This window comes from Lottia gigantea, assembly GCF_000327385.1.
Source record: "Lottia gigantea unplaced genomic scaffold LOTGIsca_1, whole genome shotgun sequence".
NCBI lineage: Eukaryota > Metazoa > Mollusca > Gastropoda > Lottiidae > Lottia > Lottia gigantea.
The window spans coordinates 8,182,825-8,196,240 of record NW_008706746.1 but is presented as its reverse complement, the minus strand read 5'-3'; the positions used below and the strand labels follow the sequence as shown (position 1 = coordinate 8,196,240).

The following is a 13,416-nucleotide window of genomic DNA, read 5'->3' as shown; positions in this document are numbered from 1 at the left end:
AGTGAATATACACTGTTTCCAATTACCTCCCCTGAATAGAGTGAATATACACTGTTTCCAATTACCTCCCTTGAATAGAGTGAATATACACTGTTTCCAATTACCTCCCTTGCATAGAGTGAATATACACAGACTCACACTAGTTGTTCATTTGCCAACTCTTTCCAGTATTCAATCTCAAATTCAACCTTCCTTTTATAACTTCAATGTATTCAATTGATGATGACCATGACAATTTGAGCTTGTCGAATCGAAAGTAGCCCACAAAGACAATGCGATTTCAGACATCAGATTCTAATTCTATAAACAAAATTGGTCATAGATGCGAAAACCCCAAAAGGGAGAGAGCAAGAGGATTTCTACATTCGTTTAAGTGGTCCTCGCAGTCTTCAATTACATCCCTTGAATAACTAGAATTTTTCGCCTCGGAACCTTGATTGATATTGATAGAGATCTGATTTAATTTTTCGCTGTGACATCAAACCAGTTAGAGCGAAAATTGATAATGTTATATTTTTATATCAAATTCTCAATGACTCTATCTGATTTTATTTTCTGAATATGCCAAAGTTCTTGCAGCCTTGATATAAATTGCATAAAAAGAATCTAATAAAGCTGAAACTACTGTCTTCTTTCTTATCTTATGCTTCGTTTTCATCCAGTCTTTTGTCGGAACGGGCAACGAAGGCTTAAATATGGGTCGGAGATAAGTATACGCCACGCGATTTTTTCCTAGATTATGATTAGTGGCGGGAGGGGGTGACATTATGTTTTCCTGCATTCTGCAACCACTCTGTAATCCAATTTAATACCCGATAATGATCTGTTAGACTATCAGAGGCTGTCAAAGGACAGACGCTAGTACTATACTGTCCTCGACTTTTTCAAGATTCGATTTTCTGTGATATCTATTAGCTTCTTGTGCTTGGTTGAAACGCTGGCATACGCAAATTCACGTCGTAAAAGTTCATCACAGTTGAACACTTGAAAATGTTACACCGACTTGTGCGGTTATACAGCGAGTACTCGCTGACTTAAATAGTATAAACCAATGCGCCGCTGATGAACGGTGGCAACCGCCGACCACGAGCACATGCTAGGGTACTACGGCGGTTGATGGGTCCGGAGTATAAATCCACCTTTACTTTGTTAATAATGTCATTGATCAGGGATCCTGAAAGGCGTAATAGAAATAAAGATGTTGGAAACCCCTAATTTATGAGCTCATTACAAAACTTACCTCTTAGGCGTATATCATGTAGGTCAAGCCTGTTTTATTTACTGAACAAAGTCGGCGTTTGGGTTCTTTAAAACGCATTCTATGGCATGAAAAGAATAAACTAGTCTTATATTATGTATGGCGACCATTATGGAATGCCAAAACGGAAAAAATCACATTCCAGAAGTTTACATTTCATACCAAGAAATTCATATCAAATACCAAAAAGTTTACATTTTATACCAAGAAATTCATATCAAATACCAAGAAGTTTACATTTTATACCAAGAAATTCATATCAATTACCAAGACATTTACATTTTATACCAAGAAATTCATATCAATTACCAAGACATTTACATTTTATACCAAGAAATTCATATCAATTACCAAGACATTTACATTTTAAACCAAGAAATTCATATCAAATACCAAGACGTTTACATTTTATATCAAGAAATTCATATCAAATACCAAAAAGTTTACATTTTATACCAAGAAATTCATATCAAATAACAAGAAGTTTAATTCATAGACCAGATCAAATATACAATGCAACTTAGATCATATTACATCACACAGTGGGGAATTAGATCTCGATTGAAGACCATTTTAATCGCAGGTAATGCAAGATCGCAAATTATACGCAGTCAGTTTAGAAGGAAGTGAGATGAAGATCAAAACAAATTACATGTCTCAGAAGCTGAACTGTAATTATGAAATGTCGACTTAAATTATTCAGACGTGTGTTCTGTCATTCAGTCCGTTTAGATCACACATTGCATAAGGTCTGACATTTACCTTTTACAGTTCACTACTTTGCTTTTAATAGACTAAAAAGGGAAAGAAAGATAGAAACATCCATTTTACAAGGATCTGGAGAATCCTGTCTACCACCAGGCCCACGCGACACTACGTGCGGTTCTTACCATCGTGTGCAAACCACACCCCCATTCGTCATACTTCCTTGAAATCGTGGAAAAATTACATATTCATAGCTAAATATTGACCAATAAGAATGGGCGCTGCTGTCTTGCTTGTAAAATTTCAGCTAATCAAATCAAATCACTCGTTATGAAAATGTGTTTGCGAACAGTAATATTCCTAGTTCGAAGTATTTTTAAAACAATTATTTTCTAGTACTTATGAAGACTATTGACGTATATTCAAGACTAAAATCAAACCCTCAAATGCCGTATCTGTCCCTTTAATACAGGCTACTAAGACCATATCAAAATCCGTATTCGTGATACGATGGGTTATACCAGCTTGTCATTGACCAATCATCTGAGCATTGATTATTAACTCAAGATCACCAGATTGTTATATAAGGGTACAATTTCTTCTAAACACCTTGTAGTTGGAAATGAAGACTTTAGTATTTGGCGCTGCTATTAAAAGACCCTGTAATGCAGTTATACACTTCAATAATGTACTGTATAGCTTTGATCGCTGATTCAGAAGCTGTTGTTTTTTTATCATAATATTCTAATATGCATTAAGTATCATAAGTGACGTTTTTATGCCATAAATGTGAATACTGCTGACGTAAAATCAATCTGTTTTCATAAAGAGGCCTAAATAGAATTAACCTTTTCTTCACTGAATCGATGTTGTAACATATCTGTCATTTTCAAACAGCATCACTCAGTTGAATGATATTTGAATCGTGTTTGAGTAGATTTCCAGCGATTTTAACTTGTTACCACTTGATAACTATCGTTGTTAACAGATCTGGAAAAAAATCAGAAATCAATTTAACTTCGTTTGAAGAAATGAATATTGATCACTTTACTTTTAAATCATCATAAAGAAAACCATAACCATTTTTAAAAGCATTCTATCTCTTGGAGTGAACTTAAAATTTACATTTTCAAATTTGGTCATGTATTCATCAATGGACTTACTTGGTACCATGACTTGACAACATAATCCATGTATATGACGATAAAACTATTAAATAGGTATTTATATTTCTGTATTTCTACAATTGATGCATTGAGCACTATTTTAACAGTGGTATTTCTATATCACTCTTCAATTGTTGTATTGAGCATTATTTTGACAGTGATATTTCTATATCACTCTACAATTGATGTATTGAGCACTATTATAACAGTGGTATTTCTATATCACTCTACAATTGTTGTATTGAGCACTATTATAACAGTGGTATTTCTATATCACTCTACAATTGATGTATTGAGCACCATTATAACAGTGGTATTTCTATATCGCTCTACAATTGATATATTGAGCACTATTTTAACAGTGGTATTTCTATATCGCTCTACAATTGGTGTATTGAGCAATGTGGTAACAGTGATTTTTCATATCTTTCTACAATTGATGTATTGAGTACTATTTTAACAATGATATTTCTGTATCGCTCTACAATTGATGCATTGAGCACTATTTTAACAGTGGTATTTCTATATCACTCTACAATTGATGCATTGAGCACTATTTTAACAGTGGTATTTCTATATCACTCCACAATTGATGCATTGAGCACTATTTTAATAGTGGTATTTATATATCGCTCTTCAATTGAAGTATTGAGCACCATCTTAACAGTAATATTTCTATATCACTCTACAATTGATGTAATGAGCACTATTTTAACAGTGGTATTTCTATATCACTCTACAATTGATGCATTGAGCACTATTTTAACAGTGGTATTTCTATATCACTCTACAATTGATGCATTGAGCACTATTTTAACAGTGGTATTTCTATATCGCTCTACAATTGATGTATTGAGCACTATTATAACAGTGGTATTTCTATATCACTCTACAATTGATGTATTGAGCACTATTATAACAGTGATATTTCTATATCGCTCTACAATTGATGTATTGAGCACTATTATAACAGTGGTATTTCTATATCACTCTACAATTGATGTATTGAGCACTATTTTAACAGTGGTATTTCTATATCGCTCTGTAATTGATGTATTGAGCACTATTATAACAGTGGTATTTCTATATCACTCTACAATTGATGTATTGAGCACTATTTTATTATTGTAATGTAATGTATTTTTTCAAAAACGCCTTAATAAGTTGGTGTAAGCAATTTTTACTATTAAAAAAAGCTAGTTGTTGCAAAACAAATGGCACTTAGCAAGGCATCTGCATCGTAGAATAATATAAAAATCCAATATCCAATACAACCAATGTCCATCGCAACTTATTTTGTCAAATAATGTTATAGTGGAGAATAATAAAGGTACAAATTGCCGTCCTTATTTAGCTAAGCAGAATTATCCGCGTTTGAAAGTTAAAATGACGATTCGTTTTTTCTTGAGACTTTGTCATATATAGAAAACACATAAAAATAGAAATATTAAAACAGAACCTAAAAATTCATGTTGTATTCAGAGTTTGACGCTATGCGATTTTCAGACAACAGACTTACTTTCAGTCTGCGTCCCTATTGAAGTTGGGAAAGACATATATAGAAAAAAGTGAAATTCCTAGTTTGAGGTATTTTTGAAGAAATTATGCGATTTTTGTACATTTCTAGTACTACTGAAGACTTTTTACATATATTCAATACTCAAACTCAACCCCCCAAAATGGCGAATTTGTTTTTTAAAATGTTATTTTTACAACCGCAATCGCCTGAAACCTTATATACATGAACAACTTAAACATCTGTTGATGTTCATGAACAGTTGCTGTAATAATTGTGCTGTACGGGGCGTGATTATCGATACAGTAGAAAATAGAAGAAACGAATTGTGCCCGCACAATGTCTCGACCTGTACCTCGTGTGTTCACTATTCCGCATCGCACACCACACCGGACACCGTACCTCGTCTATTCGTATTCGCTTTACATGTATTTGCATTTTATTTGATATGCTATTCAATTTGAAACTGGCCTTTACTTAGTATGGATGTTGCATGGGGGTAATCCACAGAAGTTAGGACGTATACTCACAATTTGTATGAAAATACATACTTAAATGCCGTTTTCCTTTCAACACATTGAAATTGGTATGAGTCAAACAGTTGGGCTTGTTTCCAAACTGCGAGTCTAAGTCTTGTTTATAATGGCTTTGTTGCCTAAAACATAATGCCGTATCTCGTTATTTCTAAATAAAATTATCGTTGGGACTCAGCGACCTGTAAGCAGGTCATTAGGGACCAATAAAACACTTGTCTTCTCTTAAACCGAATAATATCAATTTCATTTGGTACCATTTGATTAGATGAGTTTAGAAAATTGAAAATTTTCTGAAATTTCTTACACTGTCTATAATAGAATTGAAAGTTTCAAACTCAATTGATTTGCATCGTTGACATGTTTTCTCACTCAAAATGTTAATCTAATCAAAATAGGCTAACACTCCACTCTCTCTTGTTTCAATTGATAAATACAGTTATCGCCAAGTGACGACCATACCCCGAGGTAAAATAGAAATTGTTGAAGTGAAAAACTTCGTGCGAGGATATTTCGATTGCTGTCAATTAAAGGACTGCTACCACATAGAATGAATTCGGCCTTGAAAGGGTATACATACATCATTCTTCAAGTAAGAGGTATATTTACCACCAATATTTTTAGCGACAAAATGAGAGTCCGAAAACTGTCCTCTGTAAAACAAATTTTGAATACGCAATGCTTTCTTATACTTATATCATATAAGATTAACAGTTCTATTTTCAGCTGTTATACCAATTCTCATCAAAAATATAATACAAACAAAATTCAAAAATTGTTTTTCTTTGCGCAAACCAGCCACTCGCAGGAGGGAAGGCGTATTTTTTAATACAGTGAAATGGTGCTTTGTGCGATGGCAGTTGTCTTTCTTTTGGTGCCGTGAAAGCCTTATAATACCTTTATATGATGTACTAAATGCGAAAATAGTTAAACATGATGAGTGGATGTTTTAAAAGCTACCAACGAATTCTAAAGGTTGCGTACTGTAATGAAAGTGGCAATAAGTTTCGAATGCATTTCTTAACTCATTTGCATGAGAGTTACGTTGGGAACTTAAGGCAATTATTCTTAATCGCAACCACATGTAACTGGTGACCACTATGGTGTGAGGTTGCCTTTATACACACGTACACTCGTTAACTAAGTTGTTTTTTTTAAGTGATCATCATATGAAGTTTGGGTTGCTTACTCTACAATCGAACATTTAAAAGTTAGAGCAAAAAAACAAAAAGAAAGAGAAGTAGATTGTTTACAAGTTATTTCGAAATGCTGTTTTTTTAATTGTTCAGGCGATGATAATTATTGAGATTATTTTTTAAATCCCCGGTCATTATCACATAGCTCTGTAAAGTTTCAATCTCTACCATCGACCAGAAAATTGTGGTTTATTGAACGCAAATATCACATTTTTTCTTGACAAACATCCGTCAACGCTTAAATAACACTGGTAACATTCCGCTGCCGGCAGATAATCATCTTTATTAAATGTTAAATTGTCGATGGTGATGTTATGCCAAAGATTAAATTTTAATTCAGTTTCCGGAACATGGATTGTCAATATAGTGAAATTTATCCAATCTAGATTTATAATATAACGTTTATATGCACACCTTTAACGATGGATGATGAAAGCGCATTGTTCATAGCATCTACATTAACTTCCCTTCAAAGGATGTTGAACCGACACCTTATCATACTGACATTGAATGATCTGTCAAAAGCATTAGGGCAAACATCATGGCATCCATTGCTTTCATAATGCAAATAAAACTGAATAAACCAATATATTGAAGTCACATGATGTAAAGGGTAGCATTGTGTTTCAAAATGATCATCTTCAGTTAATTGTGACAGAAACTAGAATATCTAGGTGGTAGGTAGATGACAAGTTAACGTTCGCTTCCAGCGGATGCTGATATCACAAACTAGGTAGTTGTTGGTAGTCGTAGTAGTTGGTAGTTGGATCTGATAGTAAAGATAGGTAGGTAGATGACAAGTTAACGTTCGCTTCCAGCGGATGCTGATATCGCAAACTAACTAGAATATCTACTCTTAGATTGGATTTATACCGTTTATTACATACGTGTGTTTAACCTAGCTGTCAAATAAAATACAAACGACCCGATGACCCGATTGTGTTTCGAAGACTTAATAAGAGCTGCTTATCGTCAACTGTTACTAACTCAAATATTTCTCAATTTACGTTATCTGTTCTCTCGAAGAGAAAAATTAAAATCAACAAATATTTAACATTTTGTCCAGTTTTGGTAAAGTTGACAATAAGTGATATCTATTTTAGTTCGTCAGATGTGAAAACCAAATTAAAAACAAAATTTCTGAGTTTCATAAAAGATAAACGCTAGAAGTACATAAAGATTAGCAAATATTTAAATGCGTTCTAGTATGATACTTCCTCATTTCACCTGATGATGACTATGTAGATTATTGAAACGTTGTGTGCAATATAACTAAGAGTAGTATACCATGAAATTGTGTTCCGTTATTTATATACATGAAAAGTCTGATTGGTGACTTGTTTTCCTAAAAGGTTAATTCAATGGTCAAATTTTAGATTTAATGAAGATGTGTCTGTATAGATATTATATAAATCATGTGAGGACTTCCAATTCAATAAATTAAATAAATACAAGAGTTAGCTCCCATGATGGGTATTAGCACAACCAACTACTGGGACGGGACATATAACATGATAGTTTAATTGAGAATAACTAGCCTCCATCAGAGACGCCTGAGATAGTATGTGATGGGGACCTGTCTTCTAAGCATCTCGGGATGGAAAATTAACAAGTAACGTCACAACGTTTTATTTGATCTTTGTTCACGGAAAAATTCCAAAATAATTTTGGCTTTCAATAAATTGACACCTTGTCCGTAGTGAGGTCCATCAAAACTATTAACACCGTCTGTTAAATTAAATGTTTCAAATATTGGCACATTATACTCAGTTAATAATTTCTTCATTGCTTTGTTATATTTTATAACATTATGTCTATGTTGACTTGGCTTAAAGGGTGTTTTCAACAGCCCCGGTGCGTGCATTGCATGCCACAAAAACTTAGAGGTATCCACTCCTTGTGTTTTCCAGAAATTTAGAACTGGCGATAATATCTTATTCCACGTTCGTGTAATTTTAAAACCGTCGTGTAAGCCTGTTCCAACAATAAAATATGCTTTTGGATCTCTCGCGTGGGTGTTCATAACTTGTTGAATTTGTGTTCCATGTTTAGTGGAAGCAAATTCGTTAAAATATAAATACACAGTTGAATTACATAAGGTTGAGAATTGATCCAGTAAACTACGACATTGTTTCTCTGTAAACATATCTAGCCCAGTACATGAATCATGGAGACCTGAAATTAAAAATTCATTCAAAAGGATCAAATTATTAATCTATTGTTAAGCAATGATATTCGAGCACACTCGGAGGCGACATGGAATACAACCACGAACAGTCCATTGTATATTTGGATAGAGTAAGTCCACAAATAGCTTCATATACAGTGGCTCCCCTCCCTTTGGCTCCGCTACTTATTATATAGCATAGACCCTTAAGCCGCCGCCATTAGCCGCCGCTTCTGTCGAATTCTTTTCAGCTGGTTTATGTCAGCTGATATTCGCCACATTGTAATTATCCCAAAATCACAGTTAAGTTAACCCATTGTACAGAAAGAGTTAATAAGTCTATTTATACATATAGATGAATTACTGAAAGCTCTTTTTGCTTTTCTCAAACAATTTATTAGAGATGAAAACAATTCATTAAAAATATCAAAACAGAACCCCTCCCCCCCACCCCCCCCAAAAAAAAAAACTTTTTTAAGTTCTGTTTTGATATCTTTATTTTGCTCTACAATTGATGTATTGAGCACTATCTTAACAGTGGTATTTCTATATCACTCTACAATTGATGTATTGAGCACTATTATAACAGTGGTATTTCTATATCACTCTACAATTGATGTATTGAGAACTATTTTAACAGTATAAAACTAGCTAGCTTCAAAAGTCTGATAAACCAGTCGATTGCAGCTGCCAGCCAATCACTTTTTACAAAATATATCGGATCAAGAGTTTAATCTTGTACTCTAGAAAATACAGAATACATAATGCTACGAATTTCTTATACTGTTTCTTGACTTTTGTATAAATGGTATAAAGTGTCTCACGAAAAGACGACTCGTCTTTTAACTTATAATTCTGGACAAACATGGATTAGAATTCTCAAATTTTGACCATGAGTTTTGGACACTATTGTTGATCGGCTTAGCTAAAAGAATTTTCGTTTCTGAGACTAAGGTACGATTGGTTAAAAAATGGCGCACCTATACCTTTAATAGATTGAATATAACATACCTTTGTAAGTACCAGGACGTATTGCACCATCGAATAAATTGTCTTTCAGTAATAGGATAAAAGCTAGGTAAATATGTCTAATGAAGGAATCGCCCATGAAAAATATCTTCGATCCTTTCACAAAATCACATAATTCATGAGCAGTTCTAGATGGAACTTGACAATATTTATGGTTGGGAATCCAGTCGGCATGTTCAGCATTGATAGAGGTCCTCATATCATAACAGTCCTTACAGACACAATCCTCGATACTTTTATTTGCGCATACATTGTTATAACAGCACGGGGTGGGACCTTTTGGATGACACAAGGGGCGGAACCACTTCAGTCTAATATCTTCAAAGGACACATTGCCACATTTTCCATCCCGCCTCTGTAAGTTAGCGGGTAGAAAATGCTGGCTTCTTGCTCGTAATAAAAATGCATCCATTTTCTGCACCTCTTCTCGCGATACAATCCGAGGTTTCCAGTGTCCGTACGTCATATACTTCAACACATTGGGACATTCTTTATTGTTCTCATTTGATTGGTCAGAATTAGTCACGTGTTCATTTTGATTTCCGGAAGCAATTATTTTCATCGTGTCGGTTTGAAAAGCAAAGAAGATTATAAGACAACAGACAAAAACAAGAAGAAATGCAAGCGTTGATTTATATCCGAACTGCAACACCATATTATTACCTCCCTTTACGCTCAGGCATTCAGGTACTGTCCCGCAACACTCTGAAATTAGAATAACGAAATTGAAAAATGGATTTACATGGTTTTTGAAAGCATTGAATGTATATAAGGGACATTGATCTAAATTCTGTCGGAATAATTTGGATACAAATCCCTACTAGCATGATAATTATTCCGTAATAAATTTTTTTTTTTGGAAATTGCAAAAACCAAAAACATCAGATGAAAGTTTGTACCCTCTCTTAATTTGTATATAAAAAAATGTGTCATAATGTAACAAAGTCTAATTAAAATTAGATTACAATAGTTTCTTTCTCTTTTCTGATATTTTTTATCTCCATTGTAATCTAACAAGTTTTCTACCAAATTCCCGTTGTAATGTCGTAATGTAAGGTCAGTAGCGAAATTAGCATAAAAAGAAGATTACAAATCTTAATTTGATTGAAATGCACCGAAGTCTACTTGCTGGCACTTTCCACAATACACCACAAAAGTTTTTATGATAAAATTCCGGTGGTTTGTTTAGGAAAGGTTTATTTTTTATTTTTTGCTGAATTATCAATTTTGTTTACTATTTTCTATGTTTGTTAACTATTCAGCAAGCAAAAATAGAAAATAGTAAACAAAAATGACAATTCAGCAAAAAAAATAGAAATTAGTAAACAAAAATGATAATTCAGCAAACGAAAATGAAAAATAAGTAAAATTAACATAAATATAAAAAATCAAACACGTCCTCAACAAGCGACCGTACTTATTTAATATTTTTAAATATATATTACGATGTAAAATTATAGTGGAATTGCTATATGGCAGAGGAGTTTAGGATAATCAACTCTGCTGTGGGTAAAGTATGTGGAATTAACAAGCATTATAAGTAAAGATTTATATACACTTAAAAACCAATCAGGTAACATAAATAAACCAGTCGTACATTCAAAGTAACTCCCAAATCTGTTGTGTCGTCAGCTGCTGATTGGTGGAGCGCGCACGTGCATTATAACCAATATTGCACGCATTTAGTCTCGTTCTATTTCCAGACTTCGTAAATCAACGGAGATTACCGATGTTGACTTGCAAGTTGTTGTACAAGTAACTGGATAATGAGGACTGCAAACAAGGGAGACCAACTTCCATAACAATATTTAGCACATGGACTCTAAAACTTTTTTATGTAAATCCCTCTCTTTTGGGGGTTTTGCATGCCTATATTTGACCAATTTTTGGTCAAGAATTGGAATGTGATGTGTCAAATTACATTTTCTTTCAGATTTTTTGAGATGATGAGAGATTTTAGTGCGGAAGGATAATTCTAAAATAGTCGTTTTGTGTGCAGTGCCAGTAACGAAGATGTTGATAAAATGTAGTGGTCTACGTTCAGTTTGACTCGCTCAATGTTTGTCCAGAAATTAGGTATTGAACAGGCTTTCGTGTGACATATTGGAAAGTTTTCAGCGAGATTTCTGGAAAAGTTATAGAAGATTGAATTTCGTGATTTAACATGGAAACAGATTGCAAATGAATTACTTGTCTGAGTCCACATGTTTAAGATGCGGGCGATGAGGTAGCTCAACCTGACACTGTGTTGAACGATAAAACTTGGAAATCATGCCCCCGGCTCCGATTCATATCCCTCACGCCCAGTTTCAAATTGAAGTTCTTACATGCCCGGTGCCCCCTTGACGAACAACAACAACAAAAAAAGACACATACATCTCAGAAGGCCCATATTTTTCTAAAAATGTCCTTCAAGATTTGAAAATACGTCAAGTCAATATATTTATCGTAAAGGGGCAGATGAATTGCGTAATTCTTTCAAAAATATCTCTACATAAGTATTCCATTATTATATGAATTTGACTTTCTATATCTATGTCATTTTTACAATTATATAATTTATTATCTCTACAAGAAAAGACGTCGTCTTTCAAAAGCGGATAATTCTGGACTCACATGGATTTTAAGTTGAACACTATTAATGTTTAGTTTAACTTAGAAAAATCTCGTTTCTGAGACTAAGGACTAAGGTACGAAAGACAAATGGCGAATCTGTCCCTTTCAGCCCTATTCTCGTGATGCATTTAGTTATCTCACCGAACTGCGACCATTTGCAGTCTTACAGCCGCTAAAAATGTACTTGGTCGCCGGCAAAAAAGAAGAAAACACGAGTAAGAGTCCCTTAAAATTACAAATTTTACAGCAGTCGATATCAGTGGCGTCGCGAGTTGGGGTACAGAGAATGGTTTGCACCCCCAATTGTATCCCCATTTTTTTATACAAAATATGTGTCAGAATGCACCAAATCAATTCAATATTTCGAAACTTAAAAGGCAAGCGACCTCGACAATTCAGCAGCGACATTGTCCCTCTATTGAGTACCTATTTGTTCTCCCAGACTCGGGAGGTTGGCGCCGCCACTGGTCGCTATCAACTTGCGATAGATGATACTATATTGCGGTCCCATGGCGCGTTTCTGATTAAATCTGTGGGCTCAGTTCACTTCAGTTTTATTGCTTTAATGGAGATGTTACTTGTCTTAAGACATTCTCGATTCCATGGTAATCTCAACGACGCGTATTTGACGCTTTCCTCACGCTTATAACACGCGTTCGACCATAACATAATAATTTTCTGTTGCTGTAGCAGCCCAGTAAGGACGTCATTCCGGTGTGACCGGGCCATAAGCAAATGCTTGCATATGCCACCATAAGTAAATTTTCTTATGCAAGTATATATACTCGCGTAAGTATCCATGTCCATGTAAATGTGTTTTAATTTGTTTCTCACCTCAGTCCTCGCCAGATAGTTACACACACAGGTTAGTTGGTTGGAAGATGACCAGTTAACGTCGGTCAGTGATAACGCAGACTAGCACCGAAAACTGATTCTTAGCGTGTACCTGAGAACAGTCGCTATTGATTGGCTTTTGAATCGTATTGTAAGAATAAAACTTAATATGGCCTACGGTAAATATGAAACAGCCAGGTAAAACTAATCAATAAAGGTATCTATTGTCGAAAGTCGATGACGGTTGTCGATTCTCTTGGAACAATGGGTGCCTAAAATAAATCTTAAGAAATTTTCATTTAAGCCTCTCAATATGATCTTGAGTGGATTTAAAGAGAGCTTCAGTTGTATAGATTGTTTATTGTCTACAATCATTCTTGAATGAAAGATTGCTGA

The 13,416-nt window shown here is 34.3% G+C and overlaps 2 protein-coding genes across 2 annotated transcripts in view; one reads left to right on the top strand and one right to left on the bottom strand.

The window, feature by feature from the left end:
* Positions 1-1,416: 1,416 nt before the first annotated feature.
* On the top strand, positions 1,417-1,734 carry LOTGIDRAFT_78873 (hypothetical protein; the record flags this gene model as incomplete). The annotated part of the gene is made up of 1 exon (XM_009045916.1): positions 1,417-1,734. A coding segment is annotated over one exon (318 nt), but the record flags the coding sequence as incomplete, so codon positions are not given.
* Positions 1,735-7,988: 6,254 nt separating this feature from the next.
* Positions 7,989-13,416, bottom strand: part of LOTGIDRAFT_152474 (hypothetical protein) — a 12,180-nt gene continuing 6,752 nt past the window's right edge. Inside the window, exons 2-3 of the mRNA XM_009045915.1 lie at positions 9,553-10,275; positions 7,989-8,549 (exon numbers count right to left, since the gene is read on the bottom strand). Of these exons, the coding sequence (XP_009044163.1) occupies positions 7,993-8,549; positions 9,553-10,132 (1,137 nt within the window). The 5' untranslated portion in view covers positions 10,133-10,275 and the 3' untranslated portion in view covers positions 7,989-7,992. The remainder of the gene's footprint in view (positions 8,550-9,552; positions 10,276-13,416) is intronic.